The sequence below is a fragment of the Rattus norvegicus genome, chromosome 4 (assembly GCF_036323735.1).
Source record: "Rattus norvegicus strain BN/NHsdMcwi chromosome 4, GRCr8, whole genome shotgun sequence".
Taxonomy (NCBI): domain Eukaryota; kingdom Metazoa; phylum Chordata; class Mammalia; order Rodentia; family Muridae; genus Rattus; species Rattus norvegicus.
In genome coordinates, this window is record NC_086022.1 from 159951843 (window position 1) to 159978582 (window position 26740).

The 26740-nt window shown below is 51.0% G+C and overlaps 1 protein-coding gene across 2 annotated transcripts in view; it reads right to left on the reverse strand.

Moving 5' to 3' along the window:
• Positions 1–23621, reverse strand: part of Cd9 (CD9 molecule) — a 32911-nt gene extending 9290 nt beyond the window's left edge. The window contains exons 1-2 of one of the 2 annotated variants that reach the window (NM_053018.1): positions 23390–23516; positions 2502–2604 (exon numbers count right to left, since the gene is read on the reverse strand). In NM_053018.1, coding sequence (NP_444177.1) covers positions 2502–2604; positions 23390–23455 — 169 coding nt within the window. In that variant the 5' untranslated portion in view covers positions 23456–23516. Of the gene's footprint in view, positions 1–2501; positions 2605–23389 lie in introns of both variants that reach the window. The other variant, XM_063285570.1, reaches the window with a different exon arrangement.
• Positions 23622–26740: the final 3119 nt, after the last annotated feature.

Here is a 26740-nt window from a genome sequence, read left to right on the forward strand (position 1 = left end):
AAAATGCTAACGGGGTCCAATGCTAAGGGTACTGACAGAGTTGAGGATGTCAGCCTCCAGTGAGGGGCCGCAGGCTTGGACTCTACTTTTTGTCATCCTTCCATCTCTTTAGGGAAGACTACTGAAGTACTTTTTGTCATCCTTCCATCTCTTTAGGGAAGACTACTGAAGACCACTTTGTCTCTGTAGCAACTGGGAGGATTAGAACCCCAGGTATCCCTCGGAACTGAGCTCCTCTCTCTCCACTCACTAGGAAACTGCTCTTTGCTCCAGGGCACATTTTTCTTACCTACCCTCAGCTCACCAGGGCTTCTCTCTCAGCCTCAATTTGTGTGACATTAAAAGGCTCAGAGAGCCTTACCCTGCTCTTGGCCAAGAGGAGTGGTGGTCACTTCTTATAAAGGGTGCCTCCAGGTCATGCAGCATGGAGAATTCCAGAAGGGGCTGCGTTTATGTTCTAGGGAAAAGAGGCTTGGGCAGGTGTCTGGGCTGTTCAGGTTGTGAGATGGGAGATAATCCCTACTCCTTGTAGTTTCAGAGATGAAGCCAGTGAACTACACTAGGAAGGGCTCAGACATGGCAGTGGTTTTTCTCCCAGGTCACCCAGTCACCAGTGAGAATCTTTCTTCCCACATCTAAAAATATACAGACTTAGCCTGAGTCCTGAACGCTGGGAAGATTAATGGGTGATCAGCAGCAGTCAACAGGAGGGAGGCCTAGGGAGTCAGAGCTCTTTTGGAGGACTCGGGGACTTGGTCAGGAGATCAGCCTGAAAAGGTACCTGCTCCTGGTCCAAAAGGATAGCCTTCCTGCCTTGGATCTGCCATCCTTAGGGAGTGAGTTCACAGCTCCCCTATGTGCTGGGGAATGCATGGAGTCTGAAGGGCTCCTCTCAGGACCTTCTCCCTGCTATGCTATTTCACTCAGCAGAGAAGCACACCCTCCCTCCTCCCCCACTCTCCCTGGCATTCCTGCGCAGAATCTAAGCTTTGTTGCTAAAACAAGTCAGGGCACTATGGAAACATGCTCCCTAAAAACTCTGCTTGTAGTTAAAAGAAAAAGAAAAAGAAAACAAAAGGCCCAACCATAAACCACCCACTGTTCTCTGCCCAACCATAGGGCAACACACTCACGCCTTCCCCACACCACTGCCAATGAACAAGAACAAAGGGCCGGAAAACAGGAAGGAGATCTAGACAGAGAGCTCAGGTGCTTGCCTCCCTAGAGACTCCTTGTCTACCTGACCAAGTCTGGCCAAAGGGGGAACGGGAAGGGAAGGCTGACTGGAGCCATGGCCCTTTGTCCCTGCTGCCTACAAGAGTGATGATAACCCTGTCAGAATGCTTTCTTGTCTTTTGTAAAAATAACTTTGGTGGGTGGAAAGGAAGTGGCGACTCACGCTGGGTCTGATGGCACTGACAGGATCACCCTAAAAATAGGGGGCTTCCTACTTCTAAATCAGGCAGCCTGGAGTCGAAGGGGGAACCAAAGGCTGAGTTCACTCAGGCCGGCCATCATATGAGACGGTCTCCTCTCACAGAGGAAGATAAAGGGGCTGAATGGAGCCAGAAGGGACCGAGGAACCTGTGTAGAGAAAGCTACTGGCTGGCGGAAGCTAGCACGGGCCCCACCTTACTGAATGAAAGTGGAAACCCTTCCAAGGGAAAAGCAGTTTTCCCCAAAGGCCAGAATGGTCTCTCTGGTCCACTGACTGACTTCTTTCTCTTTCTCCCTTCTTTTCGTTTACTACTTATTTATTATTATTATTATTATTATTGTTGTTGTTGTTGTTGTTATTTTATGTGCATTGGTGGTTTACCTGCCTGTGTGTTTGGGAGGGTGTCAGATCTCAGAGTTACAGACAGTTATGAGCTGCACGTGGGTGCTGGGTACTGAACCCCGGTCGGTCCTCTGGAAGAACCGTCAGTGCTCTTAACTGCTGAGCCAGCTCTCCAGCCCACGCCTTTCTTTTTCTTTCTTCTCTCTCTTCCCTGTTCTCTGTCTGTCTCTGGGCTCTCTTGCTTAGCTCCTCTTTCCCATCCCTCCTAGGGCCTCCTGCAAGCTCCTCCACTTCCATCCCCATTAATCTTGATTTTGATTGTCTATCTAGCAGGTCTGGAGAGAGACTGGGAGGGGGCGTCCGTCTCGTCCGGGCTCTGCAGATGCACTTAGGACAATGGTTTCTGACTTAAGAAGATAACAATTTAGTTTGGAGACACCCGTGGCATGTGAAGCGAGGCTCCTAAACCCTCAGGAGCGATGACGTCCTTGCCAGACAACTTCACATCAGAGAGTGGTCAAGATGCCAAACTCAGTTGGCAAGAGGAGGAACCACAAGAGTCAGACGCAAAGGCAGCACAGACACAGCTCCACACGCTCACTAAGCCGCCCAACTTGAAAGGGACAGGGCTGGTTCATGTGGCCAGCTTCTCTCTCCAGGCCCTAGGCCCCGGGTCAGCACGGGGTTTCCAGAGCTGAAGCGCCAACCCTCTCCCTCTCACCTGTGTAGAAGCTGGAATGATTAGTTTCTTGCTCGAAGATGCTCTTGGTCTGAGAGTCGAACCGCAGCCATAGTCCAATGGCAAGCACTGCGATGCCGGCGAGCTGCCAGAGACACAACGCATTGACCGCAGTTAGTTCTGACCGCTGGGGATAGCAAACTCCACAAACGCCCCCGAGGAGACTCACAAAGGACTTCGGCATCATCTCGTTCAGCCCTCCAAGTAGGCGGTTACCGGACACTACACGGCGGTGAAGATGAATCACGAGGGCTACCAGGCACTACAGTGTTCAGCAAAAGCGCAAGCCACTGAACCCACACCCCAAGACTCCATAGAGTTAAATGCCAGTATGCGGTTTGGGCACGGATCTAAAATACAGGTCACAGAATAATGGAAAACGAAACAAACATAACCGGTGACCATCACATGGGTGACGAGCTCCAGGTAGGGGGAGAAACGGTTGAGCAGGAGGGCGAGCATCTGGGGTGTCGAATAGGATGCTAAATGATACTTTATTCTCCAGTATACTTTATTCAGGGCTTTCTTTAGCTATCCCCCTGCCTCGGTCTCCTGAAAGACCAGGGATATAATACCCATTTTGTTGATGTTTTAACTTGAGCAACGACAAACATACGCATGGGGCTTGGGGACGGCTGCAATATGCCCAGCACGTGACACGATGTATCAGAAGTGTTCCTCATTTACCCACACCAGCCTTTTATTCACCAGTCAACCCCTGCTCTGGCTCTGGAGATGGCAGATGCTGTTGGGGAGGCCTCTGCCAAGCCTTCTCATCCCCCACCGGACCAAGTCAGCTGACCTCCCCATCACTGGTACCAGGGCTTGCTGGGGGAGTGACTCATAGCCCTCCAGTGTAGCGCCTGGCTGGCTGTGGGAGACAGACCTGGTTTTGATGGTCCCAGGTCACCATCTTGCTCTCGGGGGGATGTTGGTGCTCTGCCCTAGGAGCTGTGTAAAGAGTCTGTGGCGTGGACGTACACCCCCTTTCCGTTCTTTCTCCCCAATATTACACATGATGTGGCAATAGGATTGGGTGCACTGAGTGTCAAGTGTGCATGGTGACACCAGGAAGGGCCACCCAGGATGTCAGCCTATGGAAACCACCTCACCCGTACCCACAGAGGTGTAGGCTGCTCCGATCCCATTGCATACAAATGGAGGTCGCACAGGGTGGGCTGTGTTTCCCGGCTTACAGCCCTACTGCTCCAGCCATTCCATTTGGAAACAGGAATGGTAGATGTGGCCTGCCTGTGCCAGGCTGATCTCCAACAGAATGAGTGCTTCAGACCACAGGGAACAGCAGAATCAAGGCTGGGGGAGAGCACGCTTGGCTGGGCCATGGGCTAGACTCTGGTTTATGACCAGGAAGTGATTTGCATAGAGATTTGATATACCTGTCTACCTTGGGACATGAGGGCAGAAGTCAGTCCTACTTGTGGGCAACGCCGTAAGCCTAGAGTCACAATTCTGGGCTGTCTACACCATGGTGATGCCAAACAGTGAAGAATCAAATGCAGATGGCTGTAGAGGCTTGGAAAAGGACACTAAACCCCAAGCTTTTTGTCAAAACAGTCACCAGGGAGGACGAAGACTCAAGGAAAGTAGACAACAGGAAGGGTGAATGAAGGAAGGTGGGGTGTTAGGAGAACACCTGATCAGGTGTGAGCCGTCTCTGTCCGATCGGTTTTCTTGTTTTTGTTTTTTTGAGACAAGGTCTCACTATGTAGCTCTAGCTATTTTAGAATTCACTTTGTAGCCCAGGCTGGCCCCTGCCTCTCTCTGTGGCTGGGATGAAGAGTGTGCCCTACCAGGCCCAGCTCTTATTCCGTTACAAGACAGGTTCCACACTTTGCAGCCTGACTTGTGAGGAACTTGCTGTGTGGACCAGGCTGATCTTGGAACCTCCTTCTGCCTTCCGAGGGCTGGGGTTGCAGGCGGTTACTTACTGCCAGGTTTGTTTGTTTGTTTGTTTAAAAAGAAAACTCTGGTGCTAAGTGGCTGGAGGGTCTGCTGTGTAAGTCATCAGCTGCCTCGTCCTGTGCAATGAAAAGCTGGCTCTGGTTGGCTAGGTCAGCAGGAGGTGGTGAGGCTCGGAAACCGAAGAGCTTGCACTGGTTCCTTAGGCAACACTGTTTAAGGAGCTCTGGATCCTTCCCAGGGGAGTGTGCTTTTGGTGGCAGGGTTTGGGGGTACTTCGGCTGCCATCCTTGGCTTTTCCTCCGGCTATCCCAATCACAGGAGAAACTAAGAGACCAGGCATCTTTGGCCTTTTAAAAAAAAGCACCGAGCCAATCGTTTCCTAAGGGATTCCACAAGGTGAGGGGGCTGTTCCTGCAGATTTCCTGTGAACGGGCAGTTGGGCCCCTTGGGTGTGCTCTGCTGAAGGTGGCAGGCTTGAATCCGGATATGTATGGGTCTCATGTAAATGTAACAATATAAATGTAACATTGTACTTGAGGCCACCTTGGACTTTGGCATCTGCAGAGGTTGGGTTGGGGGCAAGGACTCTTGGGTAAGGAGTTCCTGGAATGTCCACTTTGGAGACAGCAGGGAAGGACTGCATATGCATCTGTGAGGCAAAAAGACTGACCCCTACCCCAAGCTCCTGCTCCAGGACAGGACTTCCCTTCCTTCGTGCTTTGCATCAACTGGAGCCAGAGCGAACCTTTGTCTCTCGGTTGCTTGTGCCAGTAACTTATCCCAAGAACAAGAACAATAAGAAGTTCCCTTCCAGCCCGACTACCTGACATGTGGTAGTCACATCAGCCACAAAGCAGCCAGCCCACTGCTGTCATGTCCCTCATGATCTGGACAGGTTCGATGCAGATGCTCAGACCAATGCTCACACCGGTCCTTAGAAATGGGCCAGAGCAATGTGCGGGGGCAGGAGCTGCAGGGGAAGGAGATGAAAGTCCAGAGGCAGCAGCTCTCCCAGTCAGAGGCAGCTCTCCCAGCCAGAGGCCCTGCCTACAGTTGGCCTAGCTACCTTTTTTGTTTCCAACAAAAGCCAAGTGGAAAACAGTCTGGTTTTGCTGCGAAAAGCTCCTTTGCCATCTGGCCCCAAATGGTTCCATCCATGTGACGGTGAAGGAAAAAGGAGTTTCTCTCATTGTTTCACTGTGGCTTGCTTTGTTTGGCTCGGTTCATATGGATTTTTAATTAGTATAAGATGGACCATAAGAAAAAACAAAAACAAACAAAACAAACAAACAAACAAACAAAAACGGAAACAAACTGCATAGAGGCCACAAAGAACTCAGCCCGGAACTTCTTCTTTCTGTTCTGTTCCTGTTTTCTAAACAAAACAAAAACCAGCGTGTGTATGAGAGTGTGTGTTACATGTGGGTGTCTACGTGTGTATACGTGTGTGGATGTTATATGTGCATGTGTGTGCACGTGTGTGTATATTATATATATGTGTGTGTGTATGTTATGTGTGTGTGTCTGTGTGCGTGTGTATACTTCTGTGTGTGCTATGGCACATGTGTGGAGGTCAGAGGACAAGACAGCCTGCGTTCCCCTTCAGACGGTCTCTTATTTGTTGCCATGTAAGCAGAGCCCCTGATAGCTTCTTGGGCTTCCTTTCTCTACCTCCATCTCCCTCCAAACTCTAGTGCTTTATGTGGGCTCCGGGGACAAGAACTCCATCCTCCAGCTTCCCCTGGGAAAGCACTGAGCCCACCGAGCCACCTCCCCAAACCCAACAACACTTTCTGTATTGGTTTCTGAGACAAAGTTTTGTTAAGGAGCCCAGTCTACTCTTGAACCCTCTTCCACCTCCTCCTTCAGCTTCCCCAGGGGCCGGGTGACCAATGTCTAGAAAAACTGTCAGGATCATGAGGAACATGGAAAGTCAGAGGCTGTCACAGACCAGAGATTTAGGACAACTGCTGTCACGTGGGATCTTCGGTGAGACTCAGGAACAGAATGGACAAATGGAAAGTGTGGCACAGGTTAACAACAATATGGCGGAGCTAGGTGAGGCGGGACAACCCTGTACTCCAGGCTGGGCCAGGAAGACAGTGAGTTCTGGGATCGTCTGGGTTCTGTTACGAAACCCCATTTCACAAAACCTCCCCCAAACTCAAATAAACCCTAAACAAACATGGGAAGGTATGGAGTGATGTTAGAAGCCAGCGAGGGCTACACGATCTGTCTTGGCTACTGCTACTGCCTCTGTAGGTCTGAGAAGCAGCAGCTGATGCCGCCTGCCAGTCTCTGCCCCATAAAGCTCCGGTCTCCTTGCAGGGCTGCTCGGTTAATTAGCTCCTTTACTGTCTCTGTGATTCTGTCTCTGTCAGCACCGCAATGGCAGGTCTCTCATCCTCTCCCCACTCCCCAAAAAGAGCAAAACAGGAACCCAGACTTCCTTTCTTTAACCTGCTCCCTACTCGACAGTCCTGAATCCTCACAGATGAATCGTCCCAACCTGCACATGACACCAAGGAACCCCAGGCTCCTCCGCCTTTAATTAGAATCTCAGTTTCCAACTCTGGCATTCCCTTCCCACTCTGCCCATCAAGTCCTTCCTCCTGAAATGTCACCCTGGCCACCTAGACTACTGTTGCTCCAGCACTGCCCAGAGCACACATTCCTTAAGGTCAGTCAGATCAACTTCTTTTTCACCCTCCACCCCCGCCCCGTTCCCATTCACCCTAACCCTAACACAACAGCTCCAAAGAGACACCGGAGCCCTTTCCTAATATCTCAGGTGACAGGCGGAGCTGTGCACAGACAGCAGCTCCTGCGGGCTTTAATCCCAGCACTCAGGAGGCAGAGGCAGGCAGATCTAAGTTTGAGGCCAATCTGGTCAAGATAGTAAGTGAATTCGGGGCTAGTCAGGGATACACTTTGAGATCCTGTTTCCTTCCACCCACCTTTCACCCTCTCCATCCCCCCCACCCAAAAAAAAGTACAGTGGGTCACATCTGTAATCCTAGCACTTGGGAGACCGAGGCAGGAGGAGCTTTGAGCCAGCCTGGGCTATGGAGTAAACACTCACTTTAAATCAAAAATAGAGTAGTTCAGTGGTTAGGCACTTGCCTCCCAGGTGTAAGGTCCTGGAGGAGATTGGGCTAATCCTGAGGAAGTCTCTAGTCCCTTCCACCGGGCTCTCTCTAGGCACAGCTAGGGCTGGGATTACAGGCCTGCATCACCACGCCCGCCTCTGGTAAATCCTTTTGAGAAGCCAAGTTTCTGCAGAGTGCTTGCTCTGCGGTCCTCTCTGTAACTCTACCCTTCGAAAAATCCAGCCAGAAACTCCGATTTGGGGTGGACACACAGGTAACCTTGTCACATAAGGCTTAAGCCAATTTCAGAGGCACAAAACCTTCTTCTCCCTGCTTTTCCCTTCTGGTGTCCACCCAGGAACGCAGGCCTTGGACTTGCGAGGCAAGCCCGGGAGCCCTCCACCACCGAGCCACATTCCATCTCACGTCTGTTTTCTCTGATCCACAGAAAGTGCAGAGCAGGGTTTTAGTGAGTCACATGGAAAATCTCACTAGCGGGGACAGTCTCTCCCTGAAACATGACCTGCAGCCAACGGGAATACCTCCAATTCCAAAGGTCGATTTAAAAAATAAAAAAGGCTAAATAGTAATAATGGCGCTTAGGGGTACTGGGCTGATCAGCTGTTCCTGGCCAAGCTTGCAAAACTGGGCCCAGCCAGAACCTGTGGAGATACACACCACCCACGGGACAAGGGGAACTGACAGAAACTCTTCAAGTCTGTGGGCCGATGGACTAGGAGGAGACTAGAAACTGAGCCTCTACTGCACTGGGTCTCTCAAGTGAGAGGTGGCATGTGACCCCATGGGGGAGATCCCAATCAAAACACACCGGGGTGCACTGGGTGTTTTGGGCGGGGCCAGGGTCCAGAAAATATGGAGCAGGTGAAGTCAGCTGTTGGGCTTTGTATTTGGCTAGGGGTGGGGGAGGGGGAGGACGGCTTGGGGGTGGGGCAGTGGGGATTTAAACAGGATTTCACGAAGCCTAGGTATAAACTTTATAGTAGCTAAGGATGGCCTTGAACTTCAGATCTCCCTGTTTCTACCTCAAACAGTAACAAACCCAAAGAGGCAAGGGCCACTGAGCCTGGTGTTCGGGTTATTGGAGACTGAACTCACGGTTTTGTGCCTGTTAGGAAGGTGTTCTAACTCCGCTACATGTCCAACCCACTCCAAATGGACGTGAAGTAGCTAGCCTGTCTGCCGAACTGAGGGGGACTGAGGCGGGTGCTGGGGAGGAGGAGGTATGGGAGAGGGGGAGGAGGGGTTTTCTTTCCTACTTCCTGTTGTTGTTCTGGAAAAAAAACAATGGCTATTTCAGGGCAGCGTGGTGGCATCACTGAAATGTAGCAAGCAAGAAGCAGGAAGCCCCAGAGCGGCCACCTGCCTGACTGAGCCACCAGTTTCTAGCTGCACATAGGATGGTGCCAGAATCACCAGGGAATTCTAGGCATGTGTTTGACCTGGTTCCACCAAGGGTGCCAGGTGATGTTTCTGCACTCCTTCCTCTGCTGAGAAGAAGCACTCTGTCAAGAGCTCAACACCAAGCACTTCCCTCCGCCATTAAGACTCTTCATTCCCACAGCTGTTTCTCTCTGTGAGACAGGCCGACTGTAGCTCTGTGATACATATTTAGGCTGGCCTGAAACTTGTGCTGATCCTCCTGCCTCAGCCTCCTGAATGCTGCTGGGATTACAGGAATGCACCACACAACTGGTTTCATTTGTTTCAACGCATGCACGAGAAAGCACACAGGCACGAGAACGCACACAGGCACGAGAACGCACACAGGCACGAGAACGCACACAGGCACGAGAACGCACACAGGCACGAGAACACACACAGGCATGCACTGAAACACTGTTTCACTTTCGGCATAGGTCAAAGAAGCACACACATAAAACACTCTGGAAACCGTAGGTCACTACAGCCAGTCTCTGCAGTGAGAAAAAAAATAGTAGCAACAATAATAACAAAAAAACTTAAGACATGGGGCGACCCGGGCAGACTGGCAGGCACTCCCTGGATGTTGTGTGTCTCCCTGTGATCTGAGAAGGTGGCTGGCAGAAGCTGCAAAATTTGGGACATTGGGTTTCTGTTTTCTGAGGCCGTGTCTTAGATGGGTACATTTACCTTTTCTACATCGGGGAAATGCTTGCCAGAGCCCAGGCCTGGATGGAATGGCAGAAGTGAGTGGGAGGCGAGGCTGGTAGGGTATGGCTTCTCCTAGGATTCCAGAATGGGGAGGGAGCGAGGGAGGGAGACTGCCCTAGACTGGCACAGGACAGGACAGGACAGCAGCTCATAACTGTCCCCTCAGCAGATGCTCCTCGCTCTGCTGTATGCTTTCGCTTGAACCCGGGGGACTTGGGCACCTGTAGGCACTCACTGTTGCTTGCTCAGTCCGCCCGGGAAGACCCAATAGCCAGGATGCACTCTAGCTATGAACTGTTTCCCAGGCCTGAAAATATCAGTCAAGCTTAAAGAAAGTCACCGAGGCGAAGATAAGGCCCTCTGTGTCCGCAGGCTTCAACATTCAAAAGCAAGTCAGGCCACCCAGACCCCATGGGCTCTGGGCCTCACCCGTTCCCATGGCGACCTCCTCTCACCAGCAAATGCCAAGCCTGAGATGGGCCCAGTTGCCGGCGGTTAGGAGGCTTGGCTAGGCAATGCCAGCAAGAACACACAGGATCCCAAGTGGCAGCCTCCTCTCCTGTCTCCCCTCCCCCACCCAAGACTGGAACTATTGGCTGTGGGAAGGCAAGGGCATAGCCAGTGCTAGAGGAAGGGGCCCTCCTACACCCAGGTGCCAACCCTCAGTTATACGTAATAAATACTCAGGTCGACTCCAACAGAAGAAGTTCATGCTTGCCTTTCCTCGAGGATCACAACTGTTAGCTTTTGTTTCAAGAACAACGGAATGGACTTGAGATTAATAGATGGATTGGCTGGCAGGACTGGCGAGCAAATCTTTAGACTCCACCTTCTACCAAGTGGGCAGCATTCACATCTACAGCGAACCCCCCTGGGGGGGGAGGGGAACCCGTTCACCAGGCAGCGGGTCCCAAAGGGTAGTCCCTAGAACCTGTTAGACTCCCTCCTAGACCTGCCAGAAACCTGGTTCAGGTAGAGGTTACCCAGGACCCTGGGTTTTTCTGACACTTTCACAACTACGATCACTACCCTGGACTTTTGTTTACATACTGAACAAGAAGGATGGCAGGAAACAGCGTTTCCTGGATTTGTGAGCCTGAAGGACAGCTCCCCCCCACCCCGCTACCCCCCCCCTCATTTCTGAAAAACACCAAGGGAGGGAGGGGTGATCTTTCCTGGGCTGTGTTTGTGGGAGATGAGCTTGTGGCCTCCCTTGAGCAAGGCTGTTTTCCCCACTGGACACAGACACAGGGAGTGGGCTCTGGCACCCTTAACCAACCCAACCGCAAAGCCACCACAGGAAGTCCTCCGGGACTGCTTGCTACAGCCAGAGGAGGCTGGCAGGAGTCGGGGGTGGGAAGAGTGAGAGGCAGGCCCACTGGCTGGGCAGCTCCACACTGAAGGATCAAGGGTAGGAAGCTGAAACACAAGAGATCAAGTGGGAACATGCATCTGGTTCCCAACGGTGCGTTTACCTCTTTACCCTAGTTCTCCAATGACTCAGGGGAGTTGTAAGAGGTTCCCATGGCCAGCCAGGGCTGAAGCTTCCTGAAAGCTACACCCCTATTTTCTAAGGCTAAGCTGCAATTATGCAGGAGCATAGACTCTGGCTTCACACTCTCCCAGGCTAAGAGAGTTCCCTTTTTATTCTTAAACAAGAAAACACAGAGACTGCAGTCAGGTTACCCAGCTTTAGCAATGACTTAACTTCTCCCAAGTTTTCCTGCCAGAGGCAGGAGAGGGGAAATATACAATGTTTACAACAGAGGCTGTCAATAACAGAAACAGCTGTTATCTGTGAACCCACGCATGCCTCCCGGGTGGGATGTGGTTTATCAAGTTAGGAGCCTTTACTTGTGATTAGAGATCTTCAGAGATGTTAAGCAACTCACTCAAGAGGACACAGACGGAACAGGAAGGGCCCAAATGGAAGCAAGGTCACAGAGAAGAAAACTCTACTTCGGAGAACTGCCCATGTGCGACCGGGAATCCCCAGGTCAGGGACTGGTGGCCCAGACAGGTTGGCCTTGGAAAAATACTCTAACTTGAATTAATTGAGCCGCAAGGATTTCCTCCCTTGTCCAGGCTTGAGGATGAAGTGTCAGCTGCCTGGGGAGGGAGGGCAGAAACCAGCTCTTCCTTTGGGTTCATCCTTTCTCTCTGCTGAGGCAGGACAGGATGTGGTCCCTGGAAAATGTGCTTCAGGGAGCTCCACCCAAGTGCTCTCCATTTTCTCTCCTGATGTCTGTACAGAAGCAATGATGACTTTGGCTTGACACCCTCTAAGATCTGGTTTCCTGGGGGGAGGGGGATGACCTTGTTGTCCAGAAGCTTCTAGATAAAAAAAAATTCAGTCCTCTTTTCGGACGAATTGGGTGAATTGGGATGGGGGTGGGGGGCGCTAAGGCTGTACTCTTGGTTTAGGGCAAAGTAAGATTGTTTCTTTTACTTTCTCCTTGCTCCGCCCCTCCCCCCATTTCCTTTCATTCTCTGTTGTTGTGAGGCAGGGGGGTCTCTAAACTTGTTACATACATAGCTGAGGATGAGGAACTTGGATCCTTCGCCTCTGCACAGCAAGTGCCGGGATTGCCTCCATGCAGAGTAGTTCACGTAGCTCATGACTACTCGGAATTAACGCCAACTTAAGCTTCAGAGGTGAGCCTTGACTGAGGGCTAATTTCGCCACCCTTCCCAAACTGGGAGACAGCCAAGCATTCCGTGGATGGAGAGATAAGCCCTGTGACATATGCTAGAGGCCAGTTTCGGCTCTGAGCCACCCTGTGTTGTGATCCCACAGAGCTGGAGGAGAGAGAGCTCCGTTTGGGACGAGTTCTACGCTCCAAACATTTAAAGAAAGCGAGTGGTGCTGTGACTCCAGCCATGGCTGGAGACACTCAAACTAACTCACCCAACCTTTGGGCTCTTCATGTGGGCCAGGGACAGGGCAATAGCTTTGCATGAAATGCTACATCACTCCCTCCATTATGCAGATGAGGAAGATGAGGCTGAAGCCACTAACTTGCCATCTCACAGGAGCCCTGTTTTTCACAGATCAACTCCCTCAGTTACTCTGGTTCACAAATGACCTTTTTCTTTTATTGGAAAATTTTTTGTGCGGTCATTCCTGGGCTTAAACTCACTATGTAGCTGACAACGACCTTCATTTGATCTTCTTCCAGGCATGTGACACATGGCCCAGGTCCCTAAGACTCTTTTGTTGCATCATGGGCTGCGTGTGCAAATGTAACAGCTATAACTCCCAACAAAATACAGGAAGCCAGGCCCTTAAGAAGTCAACTTCTATTTTACATCTTATATTTTGAGAAAACTCTATACTCATATAGTTCAGCATTTTTAAAAAAAAAATCCAGTTGTAAAATACCAAAGTTTAAGAAGGGGCCCGTTCTCTTTCCAGGCTTTCCTTCTGTGTGGCTAGCTGACCTGCATGGCGACCTGACCATAGATGGCTTCTATAATCACGTTCAATCGGAGAAGAGGAAAACAGGCTCAGAGAGGTGACTTGCCCACGTCACAGCATGCTCAGAGTGACTCAGATGTGGGCTCTCTTTGTCACCTGCGTGACACAGACCATGAGAGAGGAGTCTATTTCTCATGTCATCTCGTTCTTGGTAGAAACTGTTTGCAGTGGGATTTACTTCTCCAGGGTGCGGAAGAACATTTAGGGCAGTAGTGGAGACCTTTTTGGGGTAGACGATGCTTTCACAGGGGTTCCATATCACATCCGGAGATAGTTACATTGCGACTTATAACAGTAGCAACATTGTGGTTATGACATAGCGATGAGAATAATTTTGTGGTTGAGGGTCACCATAACAGGAGGAACTGTATTAAAGGGCACCCCGTTAGGAAGGTGGAGACTGCGAACTTGGGGCTATGTCAACTTTTCCTCAGAGTATCACCCTAGTAATGATAATGAGGCATCAACCTGGCCTGGACAAGTTCAAGAGTTATGAAATCCTTTCTTCTGTGGACAGAATCAGCATCATTTAAAGAGCAGCGTCTTTGGGGTGGGGGTGTCGTTCAGCTGCAGAGCAGGCCTGGCATGCTTGAGGCCCAGGCTAACCTCTTTCAAAACAGAGGCATCCTAGCTGCGGTTTCCACTTGCCAGACACGCAACACAACCCCCCCCCCCCAAGCTTGTAAATAATCCCTTCTGAGGAAAGCAGGGGTTCTGATCATGTGATGAGGAGGACGCCGACGTGAGGACTCTCGCTTTAGAGCCGGCTCGGCTGTACACACTGGCTTTTCTCACACAGCACACACCTCACCAAGGTGTCTGGAGATTAGACGTGCACACTCCTGCTGGCCCACATTTCCTGTGCGGACCAGCAGCTCTCTTACCACAGGACCAGCAGCTCTCTTACCACAGGACCAGCAGCTCTCTTACCACCTGCAGAAGTGAAGATGTGCTATCGTGGATGGTCTCAGAGGTGGGAGGTGACCCTTGGACAGCTTTCAAACAGGGGCTGAGCCTTGTATGCGCCTTGGCAGTGTTGGCTAGCAGTATTCACAGCAGACAAGGTTTCCAAATTGCTGTGCCTTACTTAGCGTGCATTTCAACCCTTCGCACAATCTCTTCCTTCATGTTTTAGGTCTCTTAGTTTTAGATGACAAGTGTTTGCACATCTGTCCTCTGACCTACACCCTACCTTAAGCAATTAATTCACTTGAGCTGTTTTCACAATGGGCCTTCTAGTAGATAACACCAACTTCCTTTTTAATGTGTGTGTGAGAGGCGGTGTCTCACACAGCCCAAGCTGGCCTCACTAAGTAGCTGAGGAAGATCTTGAACTCTTGATCCTCCTGCCTACACCACCTAAGTGCTGAGCTCACAGGCTAGTGCCACCATGATTTGTTTATGTGGGCTTGGGGATTGAACCCTGGGCTATCACAACAGGCAAGCGTTTTATCAGTAATGAGCCATACCCCGAGACTTCATCTCCCATGTTTTATACAGGAAAACTGTGCACAGAAGTTAAATTGCTCCTCTGAGGTTAATACCACAAATAAAGTATTGAATATGATTCTGACTAATGACAAAGTGTGGATTCAAAATCACTTTGTCCAGGTGTGTCTCTCCCACCCCCATGCTGGGAAAGGGATACACGGAGACAGAAGACACATCCAAGTCCCAGAACTGTTAAGTTCGGCCTGAGGTGCTGTTGAAATTGGACTTGCCATAGCCAGGTCTAGGCGTCCTTCCTTTGGCTGCTGTTCCTCTGAGCTTTGCCCACACCCTTGGTCCACGCCACGAAAACTCTGCTTCCCAGAGCCCTCAGTGACTTCATGCCTGTCTCTGCTTAGCTTTCCCTCCACCTCAGCTTCCTCCACCTCAGCTCCCTCCACCAGTCAGGGCAGCCAGGAATCTTAACTCTTGGAAAACTGGGTTCCAAGATGCAACCTAGAGCCTCTGCTCGTACCTGCACCAACACTCCTTGGGGTCCTAGGGGTAACTGCCATGAACCGGCATGAACCAGATGTCGGCTACCTGATACAAAGGACTGAGGGCTCTTCAAGCCCAGCACTGGATGATAATCTAATTTCTACTTTGCAGTGAGTTTTCTGGGTCACTTAAAGGTCATGTGCCTTAGACCCAGGGTAACGATTTGGGTAGCGGAAAGCAGAGTGTGTTAAGACTGTCCCAGACTGGTAAAAGGAGGCTTAACGTTTGAATGGTGATAGGCTGGGCCACAGTTTGATTCCACCTTGTCTCAAACTCAACACAACACCACATTTGAGGGCAGTAAGGGCCACAGACTGACACCAGCGGTATCAGAAACAAGAAGGCGCAGCAGGAAGCCGCCTTAGAGGGGAGGGGCTGTCTCCAGGGTGCACATTCCTCTTCCGGACTAGGCAGTGGAGGTTCCCCAGCCTGAAAACATCCATCAGAGCTGGGGTGTGAACATGTGTGGTGTATGTGCAAACAGGCGCTCTGCCAACGCTCACCCTTGTGACGTGCACCCCGATACCTAAATTTCCAGCCACCAGGAAAGCCATGGTGAGCTCACAACTGTACATGGCTTTGCACATTTTCTCATCCAGTTTTAATAATCCACACACACACTATAGACTCACTGTAGGTAGAAAGGGGATAAAAATTAAAATACTGCAGAAATCCGTTTGACTTTAAGAGAATGCTTCAATTGACTTTCTGGTATTTTTAGCCCAAGTCTAGGACAGCTTTAGTGAGCCACACAGGGGCTGTGTTGTTCTGATCCCAACATACTGGCAGGTATGAGTGAACAGGGGCTGCCTTCTGATACTAGGAGGTGGGAAGTCAGTGGGAGCCACTGACCTGCCCGAGTGTGAGGAGTGTTCACAGGACACACACCCCTCCCCATGGGCATCAGGTCAGCTCTGAAGACCACTTCTGTCCCTCCACACAGTGCCCCTTGTTCTACCCACTGAGCAACGAACAAGCGGGGCTCACGACACTTCTAGTGAACAGTTTCCAAACCCACAGAAGCCTTCTTTGGGATGCAATTAACAGGGGCCATTTCCAAGTTAGACTCTTCTGGCTGTTTCTGTCACTTAGGTTGTTGACTCTTTACCTCTCTGGAGACCCAGTCCCTACCTTTGCCCCTTCTCAAAGTCCCCAAAGGAGAGACGAGAGAGATAAGGTTGAGCTGGGCCTTGTACGCTCCATGGGGGTGGGACGAGGAATCTCCAACGAGCAAGAGTTGCCCGGAAGCTTATGTTATGATTCCTTGTGTGGTCTAGAGACACAGAGCACTGGTTAAACTGAGCGAGTGTCCAGTCAGTCCTTCAGCAATGATTAACTGCAGAGTCAGTGAGGGTGGGTGGGGAGGCGGCTCTGCAGTGTGGGCTGTCCCAGGTCAACATGGGCTCAGGGTTCCGCTCCTCCTCTCTTCTTTCTGACACTGGGGACTGACTGGAACCAGGGCCTCCTGCATCTACACCCTCAGTCTTTTAAAAGATTTCTTTTATGTGTAAGACTGCTTTGCCTGCATATGTGTGTGCATGTGCATGTGTGTGTATGTGTGTGTGTATGCGCACGCGCGTGCGTGTATATGTGTGTGTGAGGCACGTGCACATCCAGCGCCCTTCTCATCGGGAGAGGAGAAGGAGGTATAGGATCCCCAGTCACTTGAGTTATAGGTGGTCGTGAGACACCGTGTGGTTGCTGGGAACCTAACTGAGTCCCCATGTAAGAGCAGCAAGTGCCCCTAACCACTGAGCCATCTCTCCAGCCCCCACAGCACCAGTCTTGAACCTAGAGTTTCTTCTGTGCTGTTTTCTTTTTGTGATGATCTACGAGGCGTAGACTAATGCCAAATGCTGATTAAGCCAATGAAACGTTTTTAGTTTTTTTTTTACTGATGACCAGACCAAGAGTGGGCTTGGGCCTCTTTAGAATCTCTTGGTACCCAAGCCCAGGGGTACAGTGTTTTTAAAGGTAACACCCACACAGAGGGTGGTCAGAATAACCTCGAATGTTCATTCATGGCAGAGTACAATAGTTATTCTAGACATAACTTGCCAGTTATTTTGGTTAATACACATGGACCATTGTCAAGGTCACGGGAATCTCAAATGTGTTGTCAAGGTAGATGTGACTGGAGGGAGGGAGGGAATATGTGTGTGTGTCTGTGTGTTTAGAACAAGATGGTGTTGTCTTGGTCATTTCAGTATTTTTGTTTGTTAAGTTACTTGTTTTTGAGACAGGGTCTCACTATGTAGCCTTGGCTGCCCTTGAAACCCACTCTACAGGCTACCGTGCTAGCCTCGAACGAGATCCACCTGCCTCTGCCTCCCGAATGCTAGGATTAATTAATTAAAGTCATGCACCACTAGACTCAGCTCAACTTAGAGGCTTCTAACAGCACTTTCTAAAAACCTTCTATTATTCTTCCCATTCAATTCCAGGAAGTCACCCGTGTCAGAAACATGGGAGTCAGGGCATACCAGGGGTTTCCTGGAAACCAAGGGAAACAAATTAGTGTGGGGTTACCCCTGACCTAAGGTTCATGGACCTCCGGAACAACAGAAAAACCAAATCATGCATAACATCCACCACTCCCCCCAAAGAAAGTTCTGCTAATTTCATGGGACTCCCTAAAAAGCTAACAATATACCCACAATACTTAGAACTCAGCTGGGTGTGGTGGCACTCATGCCTTTAATTTGGGCGGCAGAGGCAGAAGCAAGGGGATGTATCTCTGAGTCCAAGGCCAGTGTGGGCTACATAGAGAGACCCTGTCTCAACAACCAACCAACCAAACAAACAACCAAACAAAAAAACTCCACAAAACTCAAAACAACAAAAATCCCCAAACAGGCAAATACCCCTCCCCACATGAATCCATGACTCAGTATTCTCTTGGGTGGATGGGGTAGAAAATTACCCGGATGGATGTAATTTTTATAAAATTGTCTCATCTGGGGACAGGATGTTGCTTTCCACAGCTGCGTGCCACCACTTGATGGAAAATAAAAGTGTCCCTGGACCAGCCTGACCTTTCCCACAGAATGGAGCAGCCAGGTGTCATGCAGTCAGACTTCGAAAACACAACATACAAAACACACACACACAAAGTTACTCAGTTGAAATACACTCCTTCTGGTGGTGGTTCAGGGTCAGGGAGATTTACAGCCCTTGAAATGAAGAGGTTTTTGCTCTTCTCTGTGTAAGAGGTAAAACCCATTTCTGCAAGACTTTGACTGGAAGGCAGAATCCAACACATGGAGGGCTGGGGAGGGAGGCGGGCTGCGGCTCTAAAGGGCAGAGTGCTTGTCTTCCAGGCACAAGGATTTGGCTTCAATCCCCAGCACCGGAAACCAAAAGAATCAAAAAGTTGACAGGTACTATTGATTTCTTTCTCAACGTCACATGGGCGCACGCACGCACGCACGCACGCACGCACGCACGCATGCATACACATACACATACACATACACACACACACACACACACACACACACACACACACACACACACACGGCAGCAACAGCTCTGCGCTCTGCACAGCCACCAGAACCCTGAGGTTTGAACCCTAACTCCTGTCCCTGCTCCCTTCGCCCCTGTCCCATGCCAGAAATAAGAAAACACCCAGTCAAAACCATGCATCTCTGTGTGTGCTACCAAAGAAAACATGTTTCTTGTAAATCCAAGTTATTTTTAGGTCCCAAACTGTGTGACCCATTTCAGAGGCCACAGTTCTTTATAAAAACTGAATTGAACCCAAAACCAGGCGGAACCACCTCCCAGGACACACAGGCCTACGTGTAAAATTAAAGGTTCACACCCAACACACCTCCCGAGAGAGGCGCAGAAGCCAGGAAAGGGCTCACTTAGAAGAGTGAGAAGAGTGAGCACTGACCGGCCACCCCAGATCCACTCCTGAAAGGCTTGCTTATCAAAACCTGTCCAAATTTGGGAAGTAACCAGTAACCAGCAGCCAGCAGCCCCAGCTTCTCCAGAGCCATAGCAAGGTCTGGAATGCTGCCACAGGCACTCTGAAAACAGGGGCAGAGTCTGTGAAGAGTGTGGGTGTGGGTGTGAGGGAGCGTGAGTGTACGTTCACGAATCCAGTTCTCACCACCACCCAGAGATCAGGACTCCTGATCTTAGTTATTGGTAACTATGGCTGGGGAGAAACCAAAGCTCTCGACAGGGGCCAGTTCCTATTTTCCATAGCTGTGCAGACGCTTGGCCTCAGCTCACCCTCTCCCCAACCTGCCAGCTCCAGTACAAGCAGGGCAGTGTCGCTCCAGCCCAGGCGCTCTGTGGGAAGCCATTTTATTGCCACAGTTCAACCCAACATCCAAGGCAAACAACTTCTGGGGAGCAGCGATCTGGGTGGGGAGGGGCTCCTGTTACAGCCATCTACCCCACCATAGCCTGCCCTGACTCGAACCCTGGTGACTTGAAACCTAGAAGCTCTTCAGCTTCATTTTCAGGAGTGGGTGCACCTTTCTCCCTGAGTCCGATGTGTACAAAATGGAGTCAGTTGTTTTGCTTTGAAGAGTGAGGCTGGCTCGTGTGGCAGAGAGATGTGGAAAAGAGGCACAGCCACACTGCATGGCCACACCAGGAGGGAGTGTGGTCTAATCTGTGGTTTAAACATCCACACTTCCCTGGGAATTGCTCCTCCCTGCTCTCTCCATGGCCTCAAATCACTTTCTACTATGAAGCACAATAGTTTACTGGGAGAAGCTGACCTGCGTCTACCGCCTGGCCTCAGAGAAATACACAGGGTAAGCCCAGGGGCTGAGGATGCACATCCAGGGCTGTGCATTTACCTCGACAATCTATGACCATAAAAGGCAATAGAGCATTTACAATAGAACCTGAAGATAAGGAGAACCCCACCCCCCAAGAGTGAGGGAAAGAGAAAGGAGCCGGGAAGATCCTAGAAACAGGTTTGTACTTGCCAGAACAATTCTCGGTGTCCACTGTGATTTCCTGACTCCTACCTGGCTTGCTGGGGAGCCTCATTAACCAGGGGGGAGGTGGCATGGTGGTGTGTGGTGGGCCGGGCCTTGTTCTGTAGGCTGATCTTGAATGGAATTCTGAGACTGTTTGCGTCAACTCGTGGCTTTGTGATGAGCAAACTTGAGTGCAGATCAGAAAAGTAATCTGGCCTCCACCAGGCTCTGAACCCTGGTCCAGATCTCTGCCTACATTTCCAAGCAGCTTCCATGAAGGTGATGCCATCTCTGGAGGTAGAGGAGAGCCCGCCCCTCTGCTACTTCCACCCCTCCAGATGGGGAAAGGGCAGAGCGTGTGGAAGCAGGGTCTGCCTCACTCAGTAGAGACCATCTGTCCTTTCCTTGGCCTAGGCTGAGGACCATAGAAAGCCCTCACTATGTGGGATCTGGGGCAATGGGTAGAATGGGGAAAGGCCAGACAGAGGCAACAGGATCAAGGCCAGTGTGGCTGCGTGTACAGCAAGGCCACAAACAAATGAACGAACGAATGAACGGGAAACAGCACATTCCTGGCCTGGCTCACGGCTGGCCACCACATCACGGCCTGGAACACTCCTGTCACCTGCCATTCAGGCACTAGACATCAGAATGATGTTTTCTTCCTCAGTTCTTTTCTTTCTTTTCTGGAGGGAGTGGAGGGATAGACACAGAGAGATCTGAGGGCAATTTGGGAACAACCAAAATAGCTTTGCAAGGTCTGGCTCTGAGGATGTTGGAAAAACAGACTGATTGCTGGCTTGGCTGTGGGCAAGAGACACCCAACTTCAGAAAGGCAGGCTGGGCAGGCTCAGCTGTCATGGAGCAGCCCACAGGGGACATGCTCAGGCCCAGGAGAGAGGCTGATTACCCTTTTCCGGTCCTCCCTTCTCCTCCACTGCCCCACTACAACTAAGAAACGCTGGCTTCTCTTTGGATTCCCGCCACCCAGCCCCTCAGCATCCTCTGCGGGCAAAGGTGGCCCCTGCTTTTCAGAGCCCACACCAGGTACCAAATGTCAAGTTCATAAATCACCAGTCTCAAGAGACTGAAGAGGTGACATAATAATCCCAAGGGTCCGCCGAGATCACCGCCTGTCATAAAAGATATTTTGAGGAGTTTTGCCTCAGCCTTCTTTTACTCCTGCCTGAAAGCCAAACCCAGCTTACCACCTCACTTGGTAAATACCCTGTCACTTGACCCTGCCTATAGCACTTAACCTTCCACAGGCAAGGTTTCTGGTCACCAATAGGCAAATGGGATAACTCTTCTTTCTCTGGCATTATCATGGAGCTGGGGGGGAGCCTTTGGAGGCTGTAAAATACTTAACAGAGGTTGTAACATGACTGTCACCATTAGAGCCCAGGGTAGGACAGGTAACAATAATTAACTTAGTAAACTGCCCACCTCCCTAATGGTAAGAGAGACAGGAGAGTAAAGAAGGAAAACAAGGTGCCCAGAGGTCAGAGTACTAACTCTGCTTTCGATCTTGGGCACTCTGTTTCCTCACGGTGGACACGAGGGCTAGCACCTATAGTTGGTACACAATCTCTGAACCAGTTCCCAACCCCCAAACCAGACCCTTCTAGGGTGAGATTGTTCTGCTTCAGGAGGCACAGTCAACCAGCAGTGCCTCATGGGGGGTGGGGGGGGACGACGACTCTGGATAGGAGTGAAGTGGCAGCAGGAGACAACGCTGGACAGATTGCAGGCCAGCAGGCTACAGACTGAGAAGACATAGGGTGGCCCTGGGCACCTCCCCTCTGCCCCTTGCCTATGCCATGGGGCAGATGGGGGAAGCAGGCAGGCTGTGGCAATATGTGGTTTCCTTTCAGCACCAAACATTCAAACATCTCTGCGGGCAGGCGTCTGGGGACTGACCCCAGACTAGCAGGGGAGCGACTACTTGGGGAGAGTGAGGAAAACTCCCCAGAGGACAGGGCGGGGCTGGGTGGGGCCAGCTGCCTTCAGACTTTGTTTTGTGGTGCTTAAGCAGATGAGTGGGCCAAGCCAAGCCTGGGATCTGGGCTGCCTGTCTGCAGAGCTGGGGAAACAGGCCAGGAGGGAATGCCTTCCGACATCCTCTTAAGTTGTATGGGTGTGGTGGCTCTTAGAAACCCAAGGCGGTCTCTGCAGGTTGGGCAACACTTCCAAGCAACTCCGGGGAGTATTAAAGCTCCCAATTGCTGGAAGAGGTTAAGCATCCCGATGGCCAGCTCCAAGGGAATAGTGTACTTTTTCGTTGTTGTTGAAAGCCTCTGGTGGCACAGGAGTTGCCTGGTTAAACTCTTGCACCGGAGCAAATGCTGTCCATTTGTGTGTAGGCGGTGTGCCCTCCCAGAACTAAGACAAAAGGGTTTTCCGTGCGTTTCCTTGCTTCTGTCCCTTAGTTTCTGGAGAAACTCTCTGATGCTTTTCCCAGAGGTTCATCTGCATAGTTTACTAGCACCTGCCTCTGGGGCCTCTGCAGGTGAACAGCCGTTCCCCGTGGCCCCACCTGGACATTCTTAGGAGGCGAGGCTTCAAGCCCGCAGTGCCTGATTACCTGGGAAATGCAGAAACACCGGACTTATCCCATCTAGAGGCGCCGATAGGCACCCCGCCGTCCTTTAACTAACTCTCCAGAGTTCTCTCCAGCCAAGATAGTTATCGCTCTTGAAAAAGAATCAAGACAATCTAGTCTTTCAGGTAGCTTAGAGGGAGGCAAGGACGTTCTCAGTTGAGCGTTCAGAACTCAAGGAAAGGCCGTCCTCCAGATGCAGGGAAGACTCTCCACACCTATTTCCTCTCCCTTGTGACGCCCCTTACCACTTGTGGGACCACCGAAGTGGGAGACACTCAACTGCCCTGCTGGCCAGGGGCCTCGCGGGCCAGGGAGGGCATCCAGTTACTCGAGAAAGGGTGCTCTGTTCCTCCCTCCCTCCTCTCTCACACTCGGGGGTTCTGCGGGTGGGATCAGGCACAGACCCCATCTCAAATCCTCGGCGTCAGAGGGACCCGGGAGCGAAGTGCACAGCCCGGGCCACGAGGATCCTCGGCTCTCCCACCCACCTGCCCCTCCCGCCCACCTGCCAGTCCCGCCCGGCCAGCTGGCAGCCGCCGCGCCTTTCTCTTCTCGCCCGGAGTCCGCCTGGCGCGCACAGTACCAGCAGCTCCTCGCGCTCTCGGCCGCCGGGACACTCACCGCCCCGGACGCCGTCCCGGGCCTGAGAACAGGTGGTCCCGGAGAGGAGCGCGCGACAGTTGCCTCTCACTCACCCAGAAGATGAAGTTAAATCCAAAGAGCAGGTATTTGATGCACTTGCTACCTCCTTTGACCGGCATGGTACAAGCTGGACTTGCGTGGGACAAGAGGCACGCACGACCGGGACCGAAGGAACTCGACAACCGACTGAGACACGCTGAGGCTAGGGGCTGGCCTGAGGCTCCACTTTTAAAAAGTGCCACTCCTTACGGCGCCCGGCCAGCTGTGATGCGCATGTGCCGAGGGATGCCGACCCCGCCCCCCGCCCACCTGCCCCGCCCATGACTTAATCCCCTCCCCAGACCAGGTTCAGGGACTGCGTGCGGCTCCCTCCGCACTGCAGAGCTCTCCCTGCACTCTTCCTCCCGTAGTCCCGTTCCTAAGATCTTCTTTCCCTCCATCTTCCTTCTTCCCACCGTCTCGGGGTCTTTCCAGACTTTCAGACATGTCTTCTTTTAGCGAGAGTTAAGTGTTGGCCTCGCCTTTACCAGGTCACGCTGGTTCATTCTAGGCTCTGCGTAGGAACATACGTTGGGAGACCCCCAAGGGTCATCTAATCTAAAGAGCCTTTTCAGATTCCTGCGACAAGTCTGCCGGGCCCTGTTTGCCTGGCTTGCGTTCTCTCTGACACCTCCTTGTAAGTAAACCTTTCCTGACTGAACGTACTTATTTGAGCGTAGGGGCCGCTAGAATGTTCAATGTTCCAACCTGAGCAGTTCTTCCTTGCTCAAAAACTTTCTACGTTCAGAGATTGAAATCCTTTATCCTGTATTTACCCCGCCCGTTCTTTCCCTGTCCCACCTGGTACTACACTCCTACTTTGCCTAAATGCCTGCAGGGGTGTGTAGTTGGCCTCCCTGCCCCCTTTATTTTTTATTTAAATGTATTATTATTTTGAGACAGAGTCTTACTATGATGTCCTGTCTGGCTTGGAACTCCCTATGTAAACCAGACTGGCCTCGAACTCATTACTGCCTGCCTCTACTGGGATTATAGGCATGTGCCATATGCCCAGTGATTTCATTATTTTTGAAGTGGGATCTAGCCATAGTAACCCTACTTAAGTAGCTTAAGTAGCTAAGGCTATCCTCAACTGCAGTCCTCCTGCCAGAGCATTTCAGGCATGGACCACCATGTCCTGTTGTGAGGCTCTTTAAAGTCTTTCTTGATTTTCACAACTGAGGGAGGAGGCCCTTCGCCATGTCCTTTTCCGTTTCCTCTCCCTCACCCCTGTGGGAAGTTTCCTTAGCATTCTTTATTGGAAAAGCAAACCATACTTATTACAGAAACATCAGAAAACACCAAGAAGCAAAAAGGACGTGAGTTAGATTTTTTTTCCTGGGTTAAAGTACGTTGGGGGCCAATGCTACAGGAGACCCTGTCTCCAAAAATGAAAAATAAAAACAAGACATTTTTTCACGTAGCAAACCCAGCCTCTGTTAGCATAGCATGGCTCTTTTTTCTTTTTCTTTCTTTCTTTCTTTTTTTTTTTTTTTTACTATTTATCAGTAGACCGACTTCACTATGTATCAGTAAGTAGACTGATTCATTAATCAATCCAAAAATTAAAAACATTTTCCCCTACAGTCTACTTTAGAAAGGTTCTTCACTGGGGACAGGAGTCGAAAGCAACAGATTCTATCTGATTTCTCCCTGATGCAGCTTAGGAGCTGGGAGAAGGAGACAGGCAGGAGACTTGGAGTGTGTGTATGGTCAACTTAGGAGTCTCTGAGAGCTCTGAGGAGAGGCCACTGATCTTCCCTTTTAGGAAGAGGTAACGACCACTAAGTGAGAGTTACTATCGGGGAAGCCTGGGCGGGGGCTCCAATAGTGAGGGTGAACCTGTGGGTGTCAGGTGGGCAGCCTGCCAGTGCTGTGAGGGTAGGGACCCTTGTTTAAATGTCCCGTCCCTAGTTTAAAACCTTGGGGCATTGGACAGAACATCTGTGCCTCTGAGGAGGTGCAGTTAGGTACAATGAAGGGGGACAGTGCAGGGAGGTGGAGGCTGGCGCTCTGTTAGGAGGTGTGGTCAGTTTAGGACAAGTGGGAAGAAGGGAGGGGAGCAGCAATGGGACCTAAAAGTCTGCTGAGGGAACCAGGTGGGAGCCAGAGGGAGAGTCTGAGCGGGTGCCGACTCTCCTCAGAGCTTCCTTCGTTCCTTCTACATTTTTTTTAGGTCTTACCACATTATTCTTCCTGAGTGTGGTACCATGCAGCCGCCTTTATCCACGGATAGGGGTTGGAGAGACGCTAACGGGCAATTCTGTGGATGTCCCTGCGTCATTCTGAGATAGGCCCCATGCAGGCGCTATGGCCAGAGCTGACTTTGGAAGTCAGGAGGTGGGTGGAGCAGGAAATACCACCCAGGAGGAGATGAGGGCACAGAAACACAAAGATGTGCATCTGTCTGTGCCCGGGAAGCTGCTGGCTGTGGGGGAGCTGTGTGGAGGACAGAGAATGAGGAAGGGGGCAGAGCCTAACCTGAGTCTCTTGCCAGGGGGAATGGATGTTAATGATTTGCTTCATAAGTCACTGAGAAGACCATCCAGATTCGAGACACCGCCAGGCGCTAGGATAGGGTAGAAAATAAGGTCTCCCTGTACTCTTCTGGTGGGAGAACATTTCTAAAGAAAGGGTTTTATCTCTGTGTACCCGCCCCCGCCATGGAAGAGTGGGGTTCAGTAAATGTTTCCATCCACACCAGAAGCTGCTTTGGGTGGATGCTGAAGAAGAGACTCCCCTACCCCGTTCCTGTCACTGTTACAATTGGTACCCATGAAAAGGAACTGCTTAAGACCCCATTACCTATAATCATAGATTCCTTCTTCTAAAAATTATCTTTTCCCTGTTCATTTATTTTTAAAGAGTCTCGGTGCGACCTTAAACAACTGCCGGAGGTTCCAGGCCCACACAATGATGTTGTCTTATACATCAAAAGCACTGGACCTGGAGAGAGGGGACTGGCGTTTGGTCTGCGTCCCTACTCTGTGCTTTATTTGGGCTGGTTATCTTCTGTCTTGGGACTCTGGGTCTGGCCCAGTGATGTTCTGGGCCAAAGTGTGTTTGTTACAAAAGCTCAGGGCTGCAGGCAACCAGGAAAAGGGAAGGATGGAAAAAATGTGGTTTGCGTTAACTGGAGGAGGAAAATGTGGGTAAGCCCTTGAGTCAGAGATCACATGGTGACAGCCAGGTCTTCCAGGCTTTCATAGAGTTGGAACTGGGAAAACTTATTCTGCATTCCCTGGGGGTTGGGTCAGGGATGGGATCCAGTTTCTGGAAAAAACCCCTGCTCAACTCAGGGGTCCCAGTTAGCCCTTGTGCTCCCCCTGGTGGTAAGATTTAAAGGCACATGGCCAAGCCGGCTT